This window comes from Lepisma saccharinum, unplaced genomic scaffold (assembly GCF_977018435.1).
Source record: "Lepisma saccharinum unplaced genomic scaffold, izLepSacc3.1 HAP1_SCAFFOLD_117, whole genome shotgun sequence".
Lineage (NCBI taxonomy): Eukaryota > Metazoa > Arthropoda > Insecta > Zygentoma > Lepismatidae > Lepisma > Lepisma saccharinum.
In genome coordinates, this window is record NW_028142937.1 from 1096514 (window position 1) to 1123527 (window position 27014).

The 27014-nt window shown below is 39.8% G+C and overlaps 1 protein-coding gene across 1 annotated transcript in view; it reads left to right on the top strand.

The window, feature by feature from the left end:
* LOC145982327 (uncharacterized) overlaps positions 1 to 23993 on the top strand; it is a 111074-nt gene extending 87081 nt beyond the window's left edge. Inside the window, exon 9 of the mRNA XM_083115888.1 lies at positions 23928 to 23993. Coding sequence (XP_082972014.1) covers positions 23928 to 23993 — 66 coding nt within the window. The remainder of the gene's footprint in view (positions 1 to 23927) is intronic.
* The last annotated feature ends 3021 nt before the right edge of the window (positions 23994 to 27014 follow it).

Sequence of the window (27014 nt, forward strand, 5' to 3'; positions counted from 1 at the left end):
TTCCCAAAGATCTTAAAAAAGAGTATCATAAAACTGATATACAAAAAAAGGGCCTAAAACAGGCCCCTTAAATTACAGACCAATAGCAATTACTTCACCCTTCTCCAAAATTCTCGAAAAAATAATCTCCAATAAAATTCATGATTTTTGTTCCAAATTTAATATTATAAATGAATATCAGCATGGTTTTCAAAAAGTCAAATCAATAATTCTGCAACTGTACAATTTATAAAAATAATTACTGAAGCCTCGGATGACAATGAAATTTTGAGCACAGTATTCCTAGACCTGTCCAAAGCATTTGACTCAACTACAACACACTTATGCATAAACTATATAGTTTAGGTATCTGAGGTGGCATATTCAACCTAATTAAGTCATTTCTCTCTGATCGAATACAATGCACTCAAATTAACCACATAGATATTTCATCTATCAAAACCTTCTATTCCAGCTTTAAATTGTCAAAGGTAGGTGTCCCTCAAGGATCTATACTTTGTCCATTGTTATTCATCCTTTACATCAATGATATACTGAAGAACAACATGACTCAAACTATCACCTATGCAGATGACACTAATATAATATGTAGGGCAAAAACAAAAGAACAATTAGAAATCCAAACTTACATCTCAATTAATGAAATAACCCAGTACTTGAACACTAATAGCGCAAATGTCAACCATCAAAAAACAAATTTCATGATTTTTAACCCTGGCAACAAGTAGAACTTTGATACCTTGATGGTTTACTTAGATGAAAATGAACTAGACTATGCTAACCATGTAAAATTTCTAGGATTGATCATTGATGATAAATTAAATTGGGCATGTCATACTGATTATATCTGTTATAAACTCACCAAAAATCTCTATCTGTTGAAAATCATTTCACAATATAATATCAAGTAAATCAATATGAATCTTTATTATAACTACCTAACTCTCTAGCCTTCTTAAACCCAAAGGTTCATGGCTGCAGCTACACTGGCCTTCCATCTGTCCCTATCCTGAGCAAGATCTATATATTCTTTTACATCCCTCCCAATTTCCTTTAGGTCCATCTCAACGTTATCCCTCCATCTTCATCTTGGTCTACCTACTGGTCTCTTACCATCAGGTTTCCCAACAAGAATCCTGTAAACTCTTCTTTCCTCTCCCATTTGTGCCACATGGCCTGCCCACCTAAGTTTTCTTGATTTAATCATTCTAATAATATCTGGACATGAATACAAATTACGTAGTTCTAAATTATGTAATCTTCTCCACTCACCTGTCTCCTCATCTCTTTTAGGCCCAAATATTTTCCTAGGATCTTATTTTCAAATACTCTCAATTTATGTTCCTCTTTCAATGTAAGGAACCAAGTTTCACCTCCATATAATATTACAGGCAAAATTACTGTTTTGTATATTTTAACTTTTAGTTTCTTAGATATTAAACGAGATGACAAAAGTTTATGAAAAGAAAAGTAACATGCAGTTCCTGAATTAAGCTTGCTTTTTATTTCCTCCTTAATATCATTTTCATTTGTTAGTATTACTCCTAAGTACTTGAATTTGGAAACTGGTTCAAACGAGTTGTTATCAATAATTAGATTTTGATTATTACCTAACACTTGGTTTTGGCCTGTAAGCATATATTTAGTTTTCTCTTGGATAACTTCCAAACCTATCTCTTTAGCGGCTTTGAGAAATATTTTACCATTATTCTTAACTGTATTTACATCATCTCCCAGTAAGTCTACATCATCTGCATATGCTAACAGCTGAGTCACACCGTTTAATTTTAGTCCTTCATTAGTTTCTTTTTGAATCTTTATTATGCTCTTATTTATCCTCACTTAGATTACTGTATTACAGCTTGTGGAGGAGCAGCTCACGTACATACAAAAAAGAGTGTTCGCACTACAGAAAAGACTTATACAGGGTGTATCTAAATTCCCATTACAGACTTTGAGGACTTGTAGTGGGGACCAAAACGTTTAAGTTTTGCATAGGAACTCATGTCCGGAAATATACCGTTTCCCCACTACAAGCAAAACACCACCACAAATTTGAGTGCAAGTGGTGACCAAAATCCTTGCCTGCACGTTTGTCGGACTTGATTCCGCTTGATTATTTTCTGTGGGACCACATGAAAAGCCTGATTTACGAGACCTGCTGGCGCGGGTTATGGCAGCAGCGGATGTTGGACTAGCAGGTGTTGCTGATTGTGTGTACCAGAACATGATACATAGGTACGGTGTTTGTGTTGAAGTCAATGGTCGCCACCTCGAGCCCACCTTGCAAGTGAACGCTGCAGCTATGCAAAAACAATGTACAGTAAGCAGCAGAAGTCGGAGAGTTCAACGTGTGTTGTGGTGGTGTTTTACTTGTAGCGAGGAAATGGTACGTTTCCGGACATTGGTTCCTATACAAAACTTAACCGTTTTGGTCCCCACTACAAGCCTTCAATGTTTGTAATGGGAATTTAGATACAACCTGTATGCAAAATACCATGCAGATCGACATGCAGAATTGCCTTTCGCGAAAACAAAATTATGACTTTATACTTGCTGTATGTTTATAAATCTATTACCTATGTACTTAATGACAAAACACAATTTAGAAACGAAGAAATTCATGGACATAATACAAGACAAAGACAAAACTTCCATATCCAGACTAACAGATTAATTCTGACATATAGATCACCACATTCTTCAGGTTCAAAATTCCACAACAATCTTCCCGCTTGGCAAAAAATCCCACTCCCTTAAAGAAAAAATTGCAGCTAGGCAAAAAATACCTCACAGACAAAGCTCTGTATCAAAATATTGAACTATAAATTAGACTGGGTACCACGGCCGTCGGTGGGTACTAATTATTGGGTGGGGGGGCTCAAGAAATTGAAACCATACAGTGAAAGAAGAAAGTTTATGTAACAGATGTTTAATTAATATATATGACCAGTACGGTAAACTAACTGATTAACATGAAATGAACCATTATTCAACATTTCTCTTTTGATTGGTCAATGTTACTCACTGGGTATTAATTTAAAAATATTACAATATTTGCTATTGACTCTATATCAACATTATCAAAATTACCTAAAAGAAATAATGTCTCAAAACATATTTTAATTAAAGTAACTATACGAGGAATTTCAGGACTGCTTATAAATGTAATACAAACTTTTCTCAATTCACTAACCATTGTTGAACAAAGCTTATACTATTACATCCTTAACATGCTGAATTACATAAAGGACCAGGACCCAAATATTTTTCTTCTGAAATTGTTAATGGATACAAAAGTTTCTGCTATTTCATGCAGATTACTTCTGTCCAATTCACTTTAATGAGTGTGACACACAGCTATGTTGTTTAAGCACGTCTGTGTCATTGATGCTCGTAGGTATGTCTTTAACCTTTGAAGACTGCTGAAGCTCCTTTCCGCCTCATAGGAAGATGTTGGGATCACTAGAAGCAATCTCACTAGCACTCAACATTTTTTTAATAATGCCGAATAATTCTGAATAATTTTAAAACGCATCCTTTAAAGTTGTTGATTGCTAAAATCATGTGGCACATGATTTGGCTCCAGTGGTGAACTGGAAAACATAGGCATACTTACCCCCATTTCAGGACATGCAGCAGTGCGAAAATTGACAATCTTGTGTAACTGGTCGTACTGATGCTGTTGAAGATGATGCCTGCTGTTGATTGGCACTGCACTCAGAAGCCGTAATTTCAACTGATGAAGAACTATTATCACAAGGCGCACTCCCATTTCCACTGTCTTCTTTTATCTTCTTCTTTGGTCTCTCTGTATCCAACTCCTTACCACTATCGGTGTTTGTGATCTTTATTACAAATCTGTCCATATTCAATGTCTGAACAGACGACAGCCACATGAAATCATCAAGCAAGGAATGGTAACTGCAACAGAGTATGAAGACTATAGACACTATTTCACTGCTTACATGCTTATGAGTATAGTTCCACTCGATAAACCATTCTTTACAGTTTACATTCCTTTCAAAAACTAATACGATTTTCAAAATTAGGAAAAATATTGGGGGGAACAAAGTAGAGTAAATTTGTGACTCCCACTGCAACTCTGATTTCTTGACCAAACGACCACAAAAAGTTGAAAAACTCACTTTCTCTCCCCGTTCCACGCCTCATTTATTACGCTGACGACGTTTCACGGGCGCAAAAAGGCAGTGATGAGTGAAAGATGAGCTCTCATCCCCTCATCCTCTCATCTTTCTCATTCTCTTTTTATTCTCTCATCTTCTTATCCTCCTCTTATCTTCTTTTTATCCTCCTCTTATTCTCTTATTCTCTTATTCTCTCATTCTCTTATTTTTTTATTTTCTTATTCTCTTATTTTTGAAAGATGAGTGTACCTTATCGTAATTTTCCAAGTCTGGGGCCAAATGTTTATATATCGTGATCTTCGTAAACCTCTCCTCTCATTCTCTTATTCTGTTATTCTCTTATTCTCTTATTTTTGAAGGATGAGTGCATCTTATTGTAATTTTCCAAGTCCGGGACCAAATGTTTATATATATATCGTGATCTTCGTAAACCTCTTCTCTTATTTTCTCATCTTCTTATTCTCTTATTCTCTTATTCTCTTATTATCTTATTCTCTTATTTTTTGAAAGATGAGTGCACCTTATCGTAATTTTCCAAGTCCGGGACCAAATGTTTATATATATCGTGATCTTCGTAAACCTCTCTTCTCATCCTATTATTCTCTCATCCTCTTATTCTCTCATTCTCTCATTCTCTCATTCTCTCTACCTTTAGAATATTGTCGTTAACATTAGAGATGAAGTTGGAGTGCTGGAATCAACGGGGCCAAATGTTTATATATAGTGACCTTCGTAAACCTCTCTCTCGGGGGGAACGATGTGGCATATACACACGCGCGCGCTCTCATCTTCTCATTCTCTCATTCTCTTATTCTCTTATTTTTGAAAGATGAGTGTATTTTATCGTAATTTTCCAAGTCCGGGACCAAATGTTTATATATTGCGACCTACGTAAACCTCTCCTCTCATCTTCTCATCTTATCATTTTTTGAAAAATGAGTGCACCTTATCGTAATTTTCCAAGTCCGGGAGCCAAATGTTTATATATATCGTGATCTTCGTAAACCTCTCCTCTCATCCTCTTATTTTTGAAAGATGAGTGTATTTTATCGTAATTTTCCAAGTCCGGGACCAAATGTTTATATATTGCGACCTACGTAAACCTCTCTCTCGGGGAGGGAACGATGTGCCACACACATACGTGCGCGCGTGCGTATGCCTCTTATTATTTTCCGTATTGTGACGCAAGCAAACAAAATAATAATTGTTGTTTTTTTAGGATCCCTGGCCCCTATATAACCTCGCCGGGGGTGCATGGTGGCGACGAAATCATCACGAGTTTAGATTTGTACTGCGAATGTTGTCAAAAATTTAATCAATGTTGTTTATTCTCGATGCTAGAATCTTACATAGATTATTCTCTAAAAACGAAAATCGATAATCCTATGCAAAGCCCCCAAGGCATTCAGGCAATTTCTAATGTTCGCGTGGATAGCGACGCTCGGTAGAATTTTTCCTGTCCCTGTGGAGAAATTGTGTTTCGTCGCTCAATGTAACATTTTCATCACGGACCAAACTATCCACAGCGACCCCTCCCCGAACCCATTCACCTTGCATCCTCTTTCGCCCGAAGAGATTCTATTTTTTTTCAGCTTTCCCACGGTTCTGAATGAAGAATCCATCACATCCCCGATAACAATAGAATCAGAGGGGGATGTGGGGGAAGCAAACACAGCAGCATCTTCCGCTTTTTGAGTTTTATACTGGGAATCGTTTGTTTTACACACCACACCCTGACGGGGCGTGGAATAGAGGCCGAGGGGAAATGATCGACAATACATACATGGGTGGAACTATCAACGTCCCGTTTATTGTTATTTGTCCCCCACAGGATATTGTGCGCATCACAAAAGTTTTTTGTTGAAAAAAAATATAGCATGAATAAATGAATCAGTCAACAAGGGTTTTATTTGCTAGAATATTAACTATAGCTCTCATTGTGTTTTCACCAAAGAGAGTCGCGTGGAGTAGGAAGGAGAGAAGGAGAAAAAAAAAGGAGTTCCTATATAACGTACCAGTTTCTTCTTTTGTACATCATTATCATAGTGAACGTCAATCGTGGCAGTTCAGTATTTTTTAATTTGTTTGTCTGGCAGTATACATATATATCATCGTGGAAGTTTTAGTGAGCTACAAGTTTTATTTTGAAGTCTCTCTATCTCTCTTGAAAGGTGAACGTCAATCGTGGCAGTTCAGTATTCTTAATTGTTTATCTGGCAGTATACATATATATCATCGTGGAAGTTTTAGTGAGCTACAAGTTTTTATTTTGAAGTTTCTCTCTCTATCTCTCTTGAAAGGTGAACGTCAATCGTGGCAGTTCAGTATTCTTAATTGTTTATCTGGCAGTATACATATATATCATCGTGGAAGTTTTAGTGAGCTACAAGTTTTTATTTTGAAGTTTCTCTCTCTATCTCTCTTGAAAGGTAAGTTTTTATTTTTTCATGATATATTAATATTTTTGTTTTGCGTCTGACACACACATATTCAGAGGAGCCATAAAAAATTGACACACACTTATATGTCCCATATTTTTAACCTCCTACAACAGTGCACACACACATACATACATACATACTGTTCGCGTCTAATATATATGTGGAAGGAAAAAATGTCGAGCATTTTTTCAATTTTTTTTTCTTCTGTTTCAGTGTGCTTTCCACTACCACCACCACAACCCCCCCAAAAAAATTTCTCTGTATATATATAAATAACAGAGAGAAAAAATGGAACCGCAACCAGGTCCCTCCGGTCTTTACAAAAAAGTGGCATGTCGCAACTGCGGAATATTAATTTCTAAACCTAACATTGCTAGGCATTTGAAAAAATGTCGTCGACCGGATCATGATGTCCTAGTCCTGCCGGCAAAAAAACCTCGCATTGATGAGCATGAAGACGGTGCTTTGAATAAAAATGCACGCATCATAACGTATAAATCTGGAAGCGATGAAAAGTGTGACTCGAGCATCTTCCTCGACAATGTGAAATCTCTGGTAGTCGATAAATTACGTGATTGCCTCGTCAATGTTGCAATTAAAATTCATCTCGTCTTGACCCTGCTGTATAAGAAAGTTGTCTCGTCCGAGTCAAACACTTTCAGCTTTTACGTAGGGTGTGAAAGCTTACACGATGACAATAACGAGAATCTTGACGAGATAGTGACACGGCTATTTGAGCACTTGACACAAAAACAAGAAGAGTTTGAAGGTAGAGGAAGTGGGTGGAGTCTTTGCGGTCACAACCATATGTTAGAACTTCGAGTCTGCAATTTCAAACCATTACGCAGTGCTCAAAAAAAAACAAAAAAACAAAAAAAACAAAATGCAGTGTTGAACATACAAAGTAATGATCAGAAGAGTTTCCTATGGTCTGTCATCGCCGCATTACACCCAACTAATAATGTTAACCCCGAACGTCTGTCCAATTACAGAGGATACGAGGGAAGATACGAGAATATGATGAGAGGAATTTCCTATCCTGTGCCCCTGAATAAGATCAATCAATTTGAAAAAAACTATAGAGAGGAAAAAGGAAAAGATATCAATATTTCTGTTTTTGGGGTTGACAATTCCGCCAATATTCGTGTCTTAAGACCTGCTAGAAGCCAGAATAATGTAATTCAACTCTTGCTTGTAGATGGCCGTTACAGTTTGATACGGAATTTCTCACGATTAGTAGGAAGACAGATCAGCAAGAATCGCGATAAGATCGAAATTTGCGATCGGTGTTTGAGAATTTTTCGCGGGGGTAAGAAGATGAAAGAACAGCACAAGTGTTTTGGCTCCGTGAATGCAGAACCCGAAGATGTCATGCCGGAACCCGGAACCAAGATGAAATTTCAGAAACACCAGGCTCTTCTCCACCATCCCGTCGTCCTTTATGCCGACTTTGAAAGCTTCCAAGTTCCCATGACGTCTTGCGACCCTGATCCCTCTACCTCAAGCACGACCCAAATTTTTCACCACGAGCCTTGCAGTTTCTCCATCTACGGAGAAAAATTGAATGATGTCATCTTGTATTGCGGACCCGATGCGGCAAAACATTTTGTTGAGAAGATAGCGGAATGCGCGAGAGAACTTGCACCCGGCCTGAAAGGCTCTTACGTTTCTCCACCTGCTCTCACAACAGAACAACAACAGAGACATGACGCGGCGACAAGATGCGAGGAGTGTAACCAGGCTTTCACCCCCGAAAATTACAAGGTCGTCCACCATAACCACCAGAATGGATTATTTCTAAGCACCATCTGTAATTCGTGCAATCTCAAGATTAAGGAGTCGCATTTTGTTGCCGTGTTTCTGCACTACACGGAGAAGTACGACACGCATCTCTTTGTCAAAGAGCTCCACAACATAACTTCTCGAATCAGCATCATTCCGAGAACGAGCGAGAAGTATATTACAGTGAGAGTGTGGATCCCTCTCGAAGAAGGAAAAAGTGTGGAAGTGCGAATCCTGGACTCTTACAATTTCCTGTCCTCCAGCCTCGCAAGCCTTGCATCTCAACTTGGCGACGAAGATCTTGTGGCCACCAAGCAAAAATGTTTTTCGGGGAGAGATGAGAATTTGAATCTGTTGCGTCGCAAGGGCGTCTACCCCTACGAGTACGTCAACAATTTCGACAAATTTGACGAGACGGAACTTCCACCCCGGGAGGTATTTTATTCTTCTCTCACGGAGGACGTCTGTTCCGAAGAGGACTACGAACACGCTCGTAGTGTATGGACGGCATTCAATTGCCAAACTTTTCGCGATTATCACGATCTTTATCTGAAATTGGACGTGACACTTCTGATGGATATTTTCGAATCGTTTCGTAAGAGATGCATCACGATATACAAGTTGGATCCTGCGTATTTCTTCACCACGCCGGGATTGACTTGGGAATCGATGATGAAATACACCAACGTGGAACTGGGCCTCATCGCAGAGAAGGAACAGTATGCTTTCATGGAGAGTGCGATACGCGGTGGCATCGTCCAATGTCCCCGACGCCATGCTCAGGCAAACAACCCTCATACGCCTGGTTACGATGCATCGAAGCCCAACACCTATATTGTCTATTGGGATGTCAACAACCTGTACGGCCACTCCATGTCCCAGTGTCTTCCCATCAACGACTACGCGTGGATGACCGAAGAGGAACTCTCCTGCGAGGATTTTCTCAACTGGAGCGAAGATAACGAATGGGGCTGTTTCTTGGAAGTGGATCTCGATTATCCCGAAACACTTCACGAGAAACATCATGGATTGGCCCTGGCCCCCTCCAAAAAGAAACCACCTGGAGGATCGGAGCCAAAACTCATACTAAGCATGGAGAACAAGCGGAATTACGTTCTACACTACCGACTCCTCCAATTTTACATAAGTCACGGCTTGCAGTTGAAGAAAGTTCATAGAGGATTGAAGTTCCGACAGAGCAAGTGGCTCGAACCGTACATAGTCGAGAACACGCGACGCAGAGCACAATCGACATCGCCTGCAGACAAGGATCTGTACAAACTGTTCAATAACGCCATCTACGGCAAGACGATGGAGAACGTGCGTAATTACATCGACGCAACGTTGGTCACGGACGAAAAGAAATTTGAAAAGATCGTCGCGTCCCCCTACTTCAAAAACTTCACCATTTTTGACGAGAATCTAGTATTCGTCGAGAGGAACAAGAAGCAAGTGATGCTCAACAAGCCGATTGCCATAGGTGCTACTGTCCTTGAACTATCAAAATTGCACATGTACCAATCGTACTACGATCAGTTTCAACCTTTTTATGGAGATAACATCCAAATATGTTACATTGACACGGATAGCTTCATTTTTCTAATCCAAACACCAAGCCTCGAACATGATCTGACTAAGATGAAGCATCTGTTTGATTTTAGCAACTTACCATCAGGCCATCACTTGCATTCGGCAGAAAACAAAATGACGATTGGAAAATACAAAGATGAAGTTGGCGGGGAGTACATCAGCGAATTTGCGGGGCTTCGTGCCAAAATGTACTGTGTAAAGATTACAGAAGAAAAAGAGATCAAGAAGGCGAAGGGGGTGGGAAAAATAAGTACCAGCAAATTTAGCATGCAAGACTACAAAGAATGCCTTTTTCATGGTAAAAGGCAACTCAGCACCGATCATCGCATTGCAAGTAAATTGCATGATTTGTACACGACGCGCGTAACCAAAGTAGCATTGGATGCAACGGACAACAAGTTACGTGTTCTCGATTGTCAAATCCACACGCGAGAGTGGGGGCACTACAATGGAAGCGATAAATGTGACGTGTGTTAACCATAACCCCATAGCCATGAAGTCCGCTGTGTTTTTGAAGAAGAATAGCATACGGAGGAAAAGAATGAAAGGGGGAGCCCTCGGGCGATGAAAAATAAGAGTTGAATTTAATGAGCCTCAGTTTGGAGCGGGCTTAACAACATAATAACAGGTTGCAACTTTTCATCGCCCGAGGGCTCCCCCTTTCATTCTTTTCCTCCGTCTGGTTTTTGAAGAATAGCAAAAAAGCACAATGTGTTAAATAACTAACAAGGACAATGAATCTCTTTGGTTTTCGCAAACAAAGCAAGATGGACACTGCACCGCCAAATTCCAATAGCCTCTTACCTTCCGTGTTATCTAAACTCAATGGTCTACTAATTGTACATCTTAATAGTATATGGACGGAAATAAATAACGATGTGGGCAAGATGTTTTATGTTTTTAATAACAATTTACATTTCTATGAAATTCCGATCGACGGGAAACTTCAAATCACCGTGAATCCGGAGAACACAGGCGAAATCAAAATTTCTACCGGCAAGAACATTTTTCGAATGAAGCACGACAAGATGCTTTCTAACATTACGTACGATGTGTCTGCAGGAGATTACCTGTACGTGGAACTCCTCGGAGACTACGACAAACTTATTCCTCTCTTCGTAGAATTACGAATCGTCTATCCTATTATAAATAACCGTTAACCAAAAATGCCTAACGACATTTTCGGCAACACCAAGCGTGTGGACCATGCAGAAGAGATTCTCATGTTGGACATTCGAGTTAAGAAGTTAAGGACTGATTTGATCGCTTTGCAGGAAACCTTAAACAAAAGTTTAGAGTCGGAAATCGCTACGCTCCAAACGCAATGTCTCGACCCTATTCTGAAAATCGATTCCGAACTGAAAAAGCTGATAAAAAATTATGTCGACGTACCTTCTTACGACAGCGTTCAAAATATACAGTTGAACGTGGATTCGCTTCAAAATGATTTGGCCAAATTACAACAATTTCAATCAAAAAATGAAGATTTGGAAAAATTGAAACTCGAAATCGAAGAACGAACTTCCGCAATAGAAAAGAATTTCTCTGAACTTCAAACCGTCGTGAACGATATAGACGCAGAACGCTTGCATGTCGTCGTTTCCAAATTACAAGAAGAATTCACCAGCACGTTGGAAGAAATTAAATCCAAGTTGCAGACTTTGGAAGATACAATGACGAACCTACCATCGTCGGACGAACTGCAGGTCATCGGTAAAAGCGTCGCGAACATAAAAATTCAACTGGAGGCTTATCAAGATTTCGAACACATTCAAACCACCATCGCTACGCTTCAGGCGTCCTTGGAATTGATCAACGAAGAAATTAAAAATATTCATGCTGAAGCAAGTGTGTTGACGAGTATTCAGGACACGTTAAGCACAGTTCAGCAGAAGATCCAATATTTGGAAAATTTGAACGTCGAATCCAATCTTGCTCATTTTCATCACGTACTGGACAACATACAGGGTGACTTGGAATCGTTACGAACGAGCGTGCCTTCGAGCGAAGATTTGGAAAAATTGAAAACGGCGGTGACGGCACTATCCGATTCGAGTGACATCAAAAGTTCGTTGAGCGATCTCGAGAGTAAAGTGGCCAATCTCCCTACCTCCAAAGAATTACACGCTTTGAAAAGGAACATATCACGTATGCTGAAACGACTGGAAACGGAAACGACGAACGTGGAACAGATTCGAGACGAACTTGCTTCGCTGGTGTCGACGCTACCCACTTCGCAGAGCGTCGCCGACCTTCACACGCAGTTTACAGAGATGCGAAGCATCGTGAACGATCTTACCGAGAAGAGCTCGAAATTGAATCAAGTCGAGAACCTTCAGAACATTGTGGTCAACATCAGAGATCAAGTTGGAGTGCTGGAATCAACGCAGGAATCAACGCTGGCCTCTTTCGGTGCCAAGTTGCAAGAACTCAACGAAAGCTACAAGCAGTTGAACGTGGAAGTGAAAATCAAACCGTCATTTTCTACCGTAACGGATACCATAGTCGAGCATTTGGTGCCCGTACAAAACACACTGGGTCAGCTTCACAGCAACCTCGTTAGCATCGATACTAAATTCGCTAAACTGCATTCTCTGCAAGCCATCGAAATCAACAGCGTACCCAATCAACAGAGAATCTCCACCTTCGTCGAAGGTAACAAACTGTACATGTTGCATCCTTATCATCCGTACTACAAGTTTCTCCTCGATGGTACGATTCAGATAAACGAATTTTCGTACTGGTCTCACGGCAGAAAAGCTAGCGTTCCCACCATGACTTTGATATCGAATCGCGGTGTCCAGAAAGCAGGAAATATTCCTCTGGCACGTTGGAACGAAACGCGCAACATATATGAAATACACGAAGACGAAGATCTCACCGTTTTCGACGTGAGTGCCGGCGATAAGCTGATCGTTCAAAACACGAGCGAAGTACCACCCTCTTTGAATCCCATCACGCTTGTGCTTCTCTTCAAACGTAATCTCTAAAAATAATAAAAATGTCTAGGCAAGCTATCGTCCAAGAATTGCATAAACCTGCACGCCGCAACTACAAACGTTTGGCTGTGGTAACCAAGGGAATCGACGACCTCTGGGAAAGTGACCTCGTGGAGATGAGTAGCGGCAAGTTAAAAAACGTACATAAATTGAACAAGGGCAACAAGTACCTCCTCACCGTCATAGACACGTTTTCGAAATTCGCATGGGCTCTACCTTTGAAGGCGAAAACGGGAACATGCGTCACGGAAGCATTCAAGACAATTTTTCGCGAAAGCGGCGGTAGACAACCACGGTTTCTGCACACGGACAAAGGGAAGGAATTTTACAATGCCGTATTCCAAAAGTTTATTCGGAAACACAACGTTCAACATTACTCGACCTTCAGTGACGTCAAGGCCAGCATCGTGGAAAGATTCAATCGCACTCTGAAATCGCGCATGTGGTCACGCTTCACGCTTCAGGGAAGCTACAAGTGGGTCACTATTCTTCCGGAACTTGTTAACGACTATAATCACACACGGCACGCAACGATAGGCATGAAGCCAGCTGACGTTACCAAGTCTGACGAGCAACGTTTAATTTCTAGCGTTTACTGTCCAAAATACACGCCCACGACAAAAAAGGCTAAATACAAAATTGGAGAACAGGTGAGGGTCAGTAAATTGAAGCGAACGTTCGACAGGGGTTTCACACGAAACTGGAGCACCGAACTTTTTACCGTGGTTCGAGTTCTACCCGGGAACCGTCACACGTATATAATAAAGGACAGTGGCGGTGAAATTTTATTGGGGCGCTTCTATGAAGAGGAACTCTCTAAAACTAAATACCCCGACACGTACCTTATTGAAAAAGTTTTGCGCAAGAGAGGCAACAAACTTTTGGTGAAATGGCTGGGACTTCCGGAAACAAGTTGGATCGATTCAAACGAAGTCATTCTATGAGTACGTGGAATGTTGTGAAACGTTTACCTAATTCGGAAAGTCAAACGAAGAAAAAGAACGGCAAGTTGCTTCCCGACAGCATCCGCTGTCTGATCGTAGGTCCTTCGGGGTGTGGGAAAACGACACTGCTCGTGGACAATTTTCTCCTCGCACCGAATTGGTTAGATTGGAAGAACAGGCACCTGTACGTGTTCTCGAAAAGTTTGGAGCAATCCAAATACCAGCAACTGATGAAACTGTACGATGGTCTGGACATTGCAACGTTCGCCTCGGAAATAAAACCACTTGACGATTGTCGTGAAAATTCAGTCGATGTGTTCGAAGACGCCATCCTGGAAAATCAAAATGAAATTCGCAACTTTTTCACGCAAGGTCGTCACAAAGGAATGGATTGCTTCTACCTAGCTCAAACGTTTTCCAAAATTCCAAAACAGTTAGTACGCGACAATGCTAATTTCATATGTTTGTTTCGTCAAGATCACACCAACCTCAAGCACGCGTACGATGACTACGTAGGCGGGGACATGAACTACAATCAATTTTCGGAAGGCTGCTCTTCTTGCTGGAACGGTGACGATTTCGGATTCGTGACGATCGACATGACGAGGAAACCCAACGACGGAAAATACAGAAACAAAATCAACGACTTTCTAAACGTTGCAACGTTGTGAGAAACGACGTATATAAATAACGTCATGAGGAAACGAAAAATTGAAGACGAAAATCTCAAGCTTCGCGATTACCTCGCGAAACGCTTCAAAGGTTGGAAATCCGAGAATCGCGGATTCTACGAAGAGAAGAAACGTCAGGATCAACCTGTGATTGATGCCATCAGCGGTCTAGGTAAAGAAATTAAAAGTGTCACGGAACAAAATAAAAATTTGATCAATGAACTCGTACCGCTCGCAGCTAAAAGTTACGCTGTACCCACGCCCATTTCGAGCATTCCTTCGACACCGTTCGAACTGAAGGATGCACCGGCACGACGTCGAGCCATTGGTAGCACGTCGTCTTCGGATAAAATCGAGTTGGGACCTCTGGCACGAGACTACCTGAGCACGGGGAAGTTCGACAAGGATGAAGTGTTCGGATTGTATCCCAGCATGGAAACCAACGAAGGCGGCGGTGTGGTGTGGAAGATTGGGAAATCGAAGGTGACCTTCGAAGGCAACGACATTAAAGTCAATTTAGGCGACAAGGATAGTTGGAACAGGTATCCGGGTACGGTGGGACTGTGGGAACTCGTCGCCAAAAAGCAGCCGAAAGATTACACCGACGAAGATTACCAAAGTTACAAGGAAATTCTGATCATGACGGATGCCTTGTACCAGAACAACGACGCCTCGCAGAATAGGGTGAAATCGAGCAGCGGCGAGAAGTACAGGAATCTCATCAAACCGATTTGGAACCAGGTCAAAACAGGCAGCGGCGTCAAACGCTACAACACGTTACCCAAAGAATTCGTTTGGGTGGACGACGTTAGGAAACTCGTGGACCGATTGTTGGTGATAGCCGGCGAAGAGAATGCAGGCAACCGTAATTTCTACAACGAGAAGGTTGGCATCGTGGACATGATCAGCACGAAACTTTCCAACTTCATCGTGAACGACGACAAGGGCATAGGTTACCTGATCAAAATCATCAACACGCTGCCTCCTAAATTCTGGAACGTGGCCGAAGGAAAGGGGCTTGTGAACGACATCATCAACAAGTTACCTTTCGAGATGCATTTACCAGGCTACCAGTACTGCGGACCGGGTACCAAACTCGAGAAAAGATTGGAGAGAGGAGACAAGGGTGTGAATCCGTTGGACGCGGCATGCAAAGATCACGACATCGCCTACAACACCACGCAGACGGATCTGGATGCACGTCACGAAGCAGACAGAAAGTTAGAGCACGCAGCTTTCGAAAGATTCGTCAGCAGAGACGCATCGCTGGGTGAACGGGTCGCCGCACTGGGTACCACCATCGCCATGAACACGAAACAAAAATTGGGGTGGGGTATATAAATAACATACCGTAAAAAATAAAAATGTCTCGTATAACTGATTTGCCACCCGAGCTACTATCTAAAATATTCAAAAAGATAGTAAACGGAGATGTTAATAAACTTCTAATCATAGCAAGAACAACGCCGGAATTTCGCATCCCTTGTGAAATGGTTCTCAAGAACCATCTTCGGGAGATCAGCGGCCTGAGGTGTGGTGATCTCAACATTCTGCTTTCGGCCGCGGGGGAGAAATTGAACGATAGGTCGGACGAACTGTACGAGGCAAGGCAGGGAAGAAGACGGTATACTGATGATTGGTACAAGTCTATGCAGGAGACGGAAGATATCACTACGCACATCCTCGCGTTTTCCGAAGCACGAACTTTCTTCCTCTGTTAAAAAAATAATAATATATATACGTGTCAAAAAAACTTGATATATAAATAACACACATCGTGAAAAAAATAATCTTCGGTATATATAAATAACACACATCGTGAAAAAAACAATTAAATTTCTCTAACACACACACTGAAATTTTTCTCTTCTTCGATATGACAACTGAAAAAATGAGTGATCTCCAAGCATTAAAACAAATGCTAAATTTGTCAGTCGAGTATGTAAAAATTCGGGAATTGGAAGTCGACAAATCTTACACGATAACTTCCGGTTCAATCGTTTCTACCCAGTATGGCCCCAAGGTACGCCTGTTGCTCAACGCACAATACAGTCTATTTTTACCAGATCGATACGCTAACATGTTATCCGACGAGAAGCTATCTATTTTAATCGAGAACAAAACTCGAATCGTGTACAAGGGGACAAAGGAACTTTTTGGCAAGAAAACAAAGCACGTAATAGAATTTGTGTAGCGACTGCGGGGCCGTGAAAAAAAATCTTAGAATATTTATATATAAATAACATACCGTAAAAAAACTACACAAGAAAAAATCTCAGAATATATATAAATAACATACCGCGAAAATAACACATAGAGCATCAACATGAAGCCCAAGGGTGTCGTGTACCAGATACCATATTCGAATCTAAAAAATCTAGGTACCATCGATGGGTTACTCACCAAGAAACAACGCGAGAAGAAACGTTCTTGCTTGTCGAAAGGACATGGAATGAAATTGCTGCTCAGCACACCTCAATTGAAAAGGTTGCAGCGTTCGCGGAAACAGCAAAAGATCGGAGGTTTCATATTCAGCATCCCGGCCATCCTGGCAGCATTGGGGGCCGTTGGAAGTTTGGCCGGCGGAAGTGCCGCCATTGCGAAAATTGTCATCGACTCGAAGAAGAACAAGGCGGAATTGGAAGAACAGAAACGTCACAACCTGGCAATGGAGAAGAAGGGGAAAGGTATAACCAAAAAACAAAAAAGCAACCTCGATGCTTTGAAGAAATATAAAAAAAAGAAACAGAAGCACTCACCAACCGAGACATTGAATCTCTGATCGAACCGTTACAAATCAAACACTTCAGAGGAGTTTTCATGTCCGACTCGTTACCTTCAAGCGTGAAAAGAAGAGAATGCGGAGTAGTCAACTTGGACGGTCAAGAAAATCCAGGCACGCATTGGATATGTTACCACAAAAACGATAATGATAAAGCATTCGTTTTCGATTCTTTCGGAGGTGTTCCACCTACAAATTTAATTCATTATCTGAAAACGAGCAAAACCTCCATATACTACAACGACGAACGCATTCAAGATTTCGGAGACGTGAACTGCGGTCATCTCTGCCTCTCCGTGCTCGCCTTTCTCTCTAAAATAAATAACCCTACGATCGAGGATTTCCAGAAAGTACTGTGGAACCTGAAACAGCATCACTAGGATGGGCGTGTTCCATCTCACGAGCGAATCTTCAATCTTGAAACTCACGCTGCACGACGACATTGTCTATCCTAAATCCGTGGCTCTGCGTGCATTCTACAGCATGTACCTCATACCTAATGTTACGCAGCACAACAACAAAATTAGCGTCGGAAGCGAACACATCGTCGTCACGCCAGGACAATACAATCTTTCCACTTTGCAAGCTCAGTTACCCAAAGGCACGTACTTTTCTCAAAATTCGGTCACGCACAGAGTGGAAATCCTGTCGGCGACGGAGACCGTGGACCTGGGCACCATAGGAGAACTTTTAGGTTTCGAGAACAACACAAAACTCGAAGCTGGCATCAAGCACGTAGCAACCAACATTCCTAAATTTTTGGCCATAGAGACTTTGAACGTACACTGCAACGTGGCAGAAGGTATGATCACGAAATCCTCGGACGGATTATTAGGAAGTCACAAGCAGACGGGAATCATAGCCACTTTCAAACCAAGTTCCGAGTTCATGGAACCGATCATCTACACGCCCTCTTCACCGATCTATTTTCCAGTATGTCGCAACCGCATAGACGACATAGAGTTGGTGGTGACGAACGAGAAAGGAGACGTGGTGGATTTCGCAGGTGCCACTACGACGGCCATCGTGGAGATCAACGTATAATAAATAACCATACATGTAAAATGGAGCAAATCGAAAGTTACGAATTGCAATCTTTCCCTCCCAACCGTCGCACGTTCGCCAATCTGAACGAAGCGAACAGGGAGATCGAATACGACGTGGACGTAGGCGATGGGTTCATTCATCCTCACAGAGCAGACCTCTATCTTCAATTCGACGTGGTGAAGAAAGAAAGCGGAGACGCGTTTCCCGCAGCAGCAAACTTGATACTCGTGGACAACTTCGTGCCTCACCTGTTCTCGCAGGTGGAGGTGAGGAAACACAACACCGTCATCGACAGAATAGACTATCCAGGCATCACGTCGACGGCAGTGGGAACATTGAAATTATCCAAAACAGACGCAGCGTACTATCAAGCAGGAGGATTCGAAGCCGGGACCAAAATATCGACGAGAAGTCACACGGTGCTCTTTCCCATGCGTCTGCTTCCAGGATTCTTCTCGGACTACAAGGAGATCATGTGGAAGGGAGGACTGAGAGTCACGTTTCGAAGAGCGGCCAACGACAACGACGCACTAATGCGATACGCTACTTTGGGCCCGGACGGCACCACGCCGATAGCCAACACTTTACCCGAAGCAGCAAAATGCGTCATCCAAAGCATGGAATTGAGAATGCCGGTGGTGGAATACGAAACAAACTACGCCCTCAAGTACAAAGCGGAGATCTTGAAAAGTCCGCAGGTGCCGATTCACTTTCACGGTTACCAGTGCGTGCAGAAGATGGCATCGGGAAGTCACATGGAATTCGACGTGACGACGCAGTTCAACAACATACAGTTCGACATGCCAGATTTCGTCGTAGTGCTTTTTCAGACCGGGAGGGACAAGAATCAGGAAAAAGATTCCAGCAAATTCGACGACTGTAAGATCAAGAACGTTTATCTGAAGAATGGACGCAATGAAGTGTTCCCGCGCGAGAATTACAATCTTGACGTGACCAAAAACGATTACCTCAAACTTTACGAAGCGTTTTCGGCTTACAAACGCGTGACCGAGGGAAGTGTGGACATGTACTACACGCCCAGCGAATTCAAAGCACGGAGACCCATGACCGTCATCAACACATCTAAGAGAAAGCAGGTGGTGGTCAACGATCGAACCAACATCAAGGTCGTCTGCGAGTTCCACGATGCCTTGCCCGAGGATACCCTATGCAGTGTCATCCTGATTGCAGAGAAGTCCTTCGCCTACGACGTGAAGAACGAGAGGGTCACAGAGTAGTTTTAACAAGTTTTTAACATCTTTTCTTGCACAATAAGTAATTTTTTGGACTAGCACAATCAGTTACAATGGCACAATACGAATTTCACTAGTTCAGATCAGTTACAAATGTCAATTTCATTAGTTATCACTTACAATATCTTTTTTGCACTATAGCACGAGACAATCAGAAAATTTGCACAAAAAAAATTTGTTGTTGTTTTTTACACGTGAAAATTAACAATAAAATTTCTTTTTTATCGTTTCAGATGCTGTCGAAACATCAAAAACACATACACACACTAGAAAAAAAGCATGCAACTTTATTTGTAACACACACATACATTCTCCATCTTCATCAAGAAAATATTATAATAAACATAATTATTTTTATCTATCTCATAATAAAACTCTATATCCAAAAAATATCACAACATCAAATAACACTAGAGTCGTTAGTACACGTTGCATGCATTACGGAGGTCCTCTGTAGGGTTTCATGGAAGTTTGGGGGAAAAAAAAAACACGTGAAACTCTACAGAGGTGCGGTAATCTATAACCGCAGCCATTAGAAAACTTTTACATTTTTGGTTGGGCACCACGCACCCTGGCGAGGTTATAGGGGCCAGGCATCCTAAAAAACAACAATTATTATTTGTTTGTTTGTTTGTGTTACAATACATAAGCGCGCGCACGTATGTGTGTGGCACATCGTTCCCTCCCCGAGAGAGAGGTTTACGTAGGTCGCAATATATAAACATTTGGTCCCGGACTTGGAAAATTACGATAAAATACACTCATCTTTCAAAAATAAGAGGATGAGAGGAGAGGTTTACGAAGATCACGATATATATAAACATTTGGCTCCCGGACTTGGAAAATTACGATAAGGTGCACTCATTTTTCAAAAAATGATAAGATGAGAAGATGAGAGGAGAGGTTTACGTAGGTCGCAATATATAAACATTTGGTCCCGGACTTGGAAAATTACGATAAAATACACTCATCTTTCAAAAATAAGAGAATAAGAGAATAAGAAAATGAGAAGATGAGAGCGCGCGCGTGTGTATATGCCACATCGTTCCCCCCGAGAGAGAGGTTTACGAAGATCACTATATATAAACATTTGGCCCCGTTGATTCCAGCACTCCAACTTCATCTCTAATGTTAACGACAATATTCTAAAGGTAGAGAGAATGAGAGAATGAGAGAATAAGAGGATGAGAGAATAATAGGATGAGAAGAGAGGTTTACGAAGATCACGATATATATAAACATTTGGTCCCGGACTTGGAAAATTACGATAAGGTGCACTCATCTTTCAAAAAATAAGAGAATAAGATAATAAGAGAATAAGAGAATAAGAAGATGAGAAAATAAGAGAAGAGGTTTACGAAGATCACGATATATATATAAACATTTGGTCCCGGACTTGGAAAATTACAATAAGATGCACTCATCCTTCAAAAATAAGAGAATAAGAGAATAACAGAATAAGAGAATGAGAGGAGAGGTTTACGAAGATCACGATATATAAACATTTGGCCCCAGACTTGGAAAATTACGATAAGGTACACTCATCTTTCAAAAATAAGAGAATAAGAAAATAAAAAATAAGAGAATGAGAGAATAAGAGAATAAGAGAATAAGAGGAGGATAAAAAGAAGATAAGAGGAGGATAAGAAGATGAGAGAATAAAAAGAGAATGAGAAAGATGAGAGGATGAGGGGATGAGAGCTCATCTTTCACTCATCACTGCCTTTTTGCGCCCGTGAAACGTCGTCAGCGTAATAAATGAGGCGCGGAACGGGGAGAGAAAGTGAGTTTTTCAACTTTTTGTAGTCGTTTGGTCAAGAAATCAGAGTTGCAGTGGGAGTCACAAATTTACTCTACTGAACAACCCCCTCATCAATTATTGAGGGTGATATGTCTCCCATGTCCCCCACCCACCAAGGACCATGCTGGGTACAAGAATCAAGTACACAATGAAATTCAGTAATGTCATAGAAGGAATAATGTATCTCTAATCTTAAAAAGTCATGCATATACTTTATACGTATATATATGTGTGTGTATGTATGTATGTATGTATATATATATATATATATATATATATATATATATATATACAGGGTGATTGGTAATTCAACCTATTCCTGGAAAGGGGTAATACTAGAGCACATTTGCAACAAATTTGACCCTATGCACCGGGGGTCGGAAATCAATGGGTTTCGAGTTATTGCAGTTTTTAGATTTTCGTGACATATTCCGACTTGCGACCAAAAAACTACTAATTGTGAACAAATTACTACACCCCGGGCACTTAATTGACATGTTGCTAACAGCTGACGAATGAGTGACTACTGGGAAAAAAAAATTCATGCCCAAAATTCCCATACCCACAGAAAGAAACAGTAATTGGAGCACACGTCATGAAGAAATTTGGAGATTATCATTTAAATCGAAGAGGATTACTCAAAAAAATGGTAACACATTTACGGGAAAAACTTCCTCGCTCTCCAAAAAGATAGAAATGTTGTCAACTGGAACACGGGTTGGGGGGAAAATCTGAATTAACAGCGGAGAAGGCGCGTTGTAGACCTCTTTGTAAAGTGAAAAGAAGTTGTCGGTTGTGAGAAATAAAGGAAGAAAAATGAGTGAAATAATAATGTTATTTACCTTTCTCATGATTCCAGGTTGTCAGAATTAACTATTACGAAAACTAAAAATCCTGTTCAAATTGCCTCCCCGGTTACATATGCAAGCACGCAGCCTGCGGCGTACTTCAGACACAGTCACTCGCGTTGACACTCAGTCTCTTATGTATTGGGCAGGTGTCACAATTCTCTCCCCCGACCTCAAGAACATCTTGGTCCATAATACACCCACCGCTCCCATCCCACCACCCCCAGCCCACAAGTGCAACAAACCCAGATGCAAGACCTGCCGCATACTTATCACATCCCCTCCCCTACCCTCCAGATCCCGACGCAGCTTGTGAATTCACCCTTCACCCAAAGGGCACCTGCCACTCCTCCAACCTAATATACCCCCACACCCCCTATACACCTTCATGGCATGGTGCTAAGCACAGGGGAGCACTTTACCTTTTAATATATATATATATATATATATATATATATATATATATATATATATATACATATACATACATACATATACACACACACACACATACATATTTTCTACAAGTACACTCTGCGGCAAGAAAGAAAAAAAGAATCACCCCCTAGTGATAAAATCTAATATTTTTCAAGCAGTATGTTTTATTTTTTTTGTAATTATTTTGACAATTGAACATACTTTACGTAATTTTAACATTTCTGATATTTTACTTACTCTTACAATGAAGGTAATATTTAAGAAATCAACAAAGAAAGCAGTTAGTTGATTAAATTGTTAAGCTTTATGGCCTTTATTGCCTTTTGCTATTGTTTAGTTACCTTTGTTTGGTCTGATGCATAGTTCAATTGTTACATTTGTTTAGGGATTGGTTTCATAACCTCGCTGAAAGGTTTCTTAATCATAACTCTTCCTTCTTGCTCACACAAAGTACAGTAAATTGAAATGGGTACAAAGCAGGGTGTTACAGATCTTAGTCCAAGAAAGTGAGGAAGAATACTTCAAATGTTAGAGGATAATGTGTTGTAAATATTACATTGTTGAAATAAATCCATAAATGAAGAAATACTGCTTCAAAGAAAATTTTTACTCTTTATTACTAGGGGCGATTCTTTTTTGCCACAGAGTGTATATATGTTTATCACTGTTTTTAACATTGTGAATATAATGTACAATTTATGTAAACTTTATTATCACATATGTGCAGCATGTAAAAATTTTTGTTCCTATACTGTAATAGCTTGGATAACATAGCTTATATTATATTTTCATGTATCTGACGAAATTCATACTCACGCAAAATGGGTGAACGGATGAATGAAGATTATGATTATGATCGTCACGTATTACTCTGTAGTTTTTCACTCTTTGGAACATGTTAGAAATTTCTTGATATCAATTGTGAAATTCACTGTACAAGCTGTAATGAAACTTGAAACAAACCTTAGAAATTGCGGTTAGGTAAATTATCTATTATTGATTAATTTCAGATACATGAGAAACATGATTAAAATATTTATTGCATGAATTAATGTTTTCAGTGTTATTACATTCATAAAAAATCAAAATTCTTGCCTGATACTAATGAAATATAGCATGTCAACTTTTATTGTGGTTTACATTAAATCCACTTGGAACTACAGCATATATTTTCTCTTTCCAGGATTCGAAAGTTTCTCCTTATGAAGCTTCACAGATTGACTTGGAACGTCCGGATGAGTTGGATTAAAAGGTGATGTAAGAATATTAGTTTTTTGTAATAAAATATGTAAGTGTTAAATTTCGAACCCTTAAAGTTTTGCAATTTCAGGTGCTTGTTTTCAAATATACTTGCATTAAGGTTTAAATGTTTTGTGAATGCATATAATTTTGCATATGAGTATACAAATGAATCTGAATCAGAAAACGGATATTTATTAGGAAGATGGGAGCAATTTCTGTCTCTATTCATACTTTCATGTTTTACGTATATGTTTAATGTGAATTACAGTTTGTTATTCTTTTTCTTTCCTTCTAAGTCAAATTGCAAGTGAGATCAAGAATTGAAGTTTCAAAAATATTCACTCATGTATGCATATCTTTGGTGAAATGTTTTTATACATTACACATGTGCATGATGTTTTATGGAAGCAACTTGTCCTAACTAACTAACTCTCTAGCCTTCTTACACCTGAAGGTTCATGGCTGCAGCAACACAGGGCTTCCATCTGTCCCTATCCTGAGCAAGATCTATATACTCTCTTCCATCCCTCCCAATTTCCTTTAGGTCCATCTCAACATTATCCCTCCATCTTCGTCTTGGTCTACCTACTAATCTCTTACCATCAGGTTTCCCAACAAGAATCCTGTAAACTCTTCTTTCCTCTCCCATTCGTGCCACATTGCCTGCCCACCTAAGTCTTCTTGATTTAATTATTCTAATAATATCTGGACATTAATACAAATTATGTAGTTCTAAATTACGTAACCTTCTCTTCTCACCTGTCTCCTCATCCCTTTTAGGCCCAAATATTTTCCTAAGGATCTTATTTTCAAATATTCTCAATGTATGATCCTCTTTCAATGTAAGGGAACAAGTTTCACCTCCATATAATATTACAGGCAAAATTACTGTTTTGTATATTTTAACTTTTAGTTTCTTAGTTATTAAACGAGATGACAAAAGTTTATCAAGAGAAAAGTAACATGCATTTCCTGAATTAAGCTCCTAAGTACTTGAATTTGGAAACTGGTTCAAACGAGGTGTTATCAATAATTAGATTTTTATTATTACCTATTATTATTATTATTATTATTATTATTACTTGCTTTATGCCTGTAAGCATATATTTAGTTTTCTCTTTGCTAACTTCCAAACCTATCTTTTTAGCAACTTGTCCTTTATTTTGAAAATTAGTTGTTCATGTAGTTAATTTTGAAGTCTTGATTAATATATTTCATAAGCAATATGCAAATTATTGCATTATAAACTGGAAGAATTCATATTGTGTGATCTTTTAATGGATATATATACATTTTAAAAAAAATTTGTAAAAGTTCATAGCTAGTGGAAAATTTAGCTAATTTTTCTTGCTGTAAAGTTGCCCTATGCTTGCTATTCCTGACTATTACTGCTGCCAGTCCCCCTATTCTGCTTGCACAGTGGAAGTTGTTTCAAAAATAAAGGTAATGGTTACAGAAATTTATTTTTGAAAGCTCCCACCCAGAAACCTGACTTTTAACCCAATGAAGAATCTAAGTAAATTTGGCTAGAGTAAATCACATGTAAATTTTTGGTTTAGTTTCCTTGTGAGATTCAAATAGGAAGAATGTTGTCATGGATGATTTTACATTCAGTTTTTACAGATTTTAAGTCATTACAGTGTACTTGGTGATATTGTGCATTTCACTTCCCACTGAGATACTGTCGTATACCAATTAAACATATACGCGGGACTTGATCTGCATCAGCAGAGAACGCCAGACCTGGTTATTAAGTGTTGTTTGTCATCAGTCTGTGTTATAGCTCCTGTCATGTATGCCTCAAAGTCATAGCCGTCCTTCGTGACGAGGCTTCTTTCATTTATACCGATATGTAAGTTGTTGTACTTATTATGTTATTGTGTTGGTGAATTATACACCTTTGTTTGTGTTGGAACTTCAGTGTTATTCTTAACTCCGAAGAACAGAACAAACGCGAAATCCAACAGATACATTATTTTCTAAGTTGTAATTTGTCATGGTCCTGTGGATCCGCACAATATAATTAATTATATGTTTATTGAAATTATTAGTTTCATGTTATACAAGTCACTTTCAAATAACAGTTAAAAATGTATAATAACTACATTAATTATGTTTTATGTTATTTATTGTGCTATACGCTGTATAAATGAGGTAATATTTGGAATTCTAACGTTCCTATAGCAAGGAAAATCAATAGTCATTATGTGGTAATGTGTGTGACAAAATAGAAATATAGGTAATAGTGAACTGCATATTACTCAGTTATTTCACTAATATATATATAGACCCATAGAAGTTGCATCTTCACCTTCACGTTTTTAGTTTGAAATATTTATGAACGAAAGGTAATCGTGCAAATGATTGACTAGTGAACGTCACAGTATAATTGGTGGTCCAGTATTGTGGAACGTTGTCAGCACGATCTTGAGTGATGTGTTTTTCGTAAGTGTTAACTTACACCATTGTTCTCGTGAATCTAGTTTTTACATAAATTTCTATTATGTACGCATCAAGTAATCCTTATAATCTGAGATCCAAAACGAGTCTTACAGCTAGATATATCAATTGTGGTGAAGAACGTGATGAATCACAAAATAAGAATGGTGCCATGAATGTGATGAAGTGCTGCAAAGATCCCAATAAGGAAAGGTTGGTAGCTTGTGAAAATTGTGGTCATTTGTATCATTTACAATGTTTGGGTTTGTCCGATAAGCATTGGGAGTTATATCAGTTAAATGAAAATTATTTCTGTAAAGATTGTGATCCACCCTCTTGGGAGAAGAGGGAAACCACTGCCTTGTGGAGAAGGGGAACTTCAAAGGCTAAGGGAGTAAACCCCGAAAGAAAATCCTGGTCCCCCAGGTTGGGGGTTGGAGTGTGAGACTTTAACTCTACCCGTAAAACGTAGAGCAGAACAGCTAAGAACAGCTAAGCTATGCTCACTGCAAGCCCAGAGGCAGAAAGGAGGCAGCCCCTCCACTGGGCTAAAATGCTGTAGGCCAATCCCCTGCACATTTGAACCTAC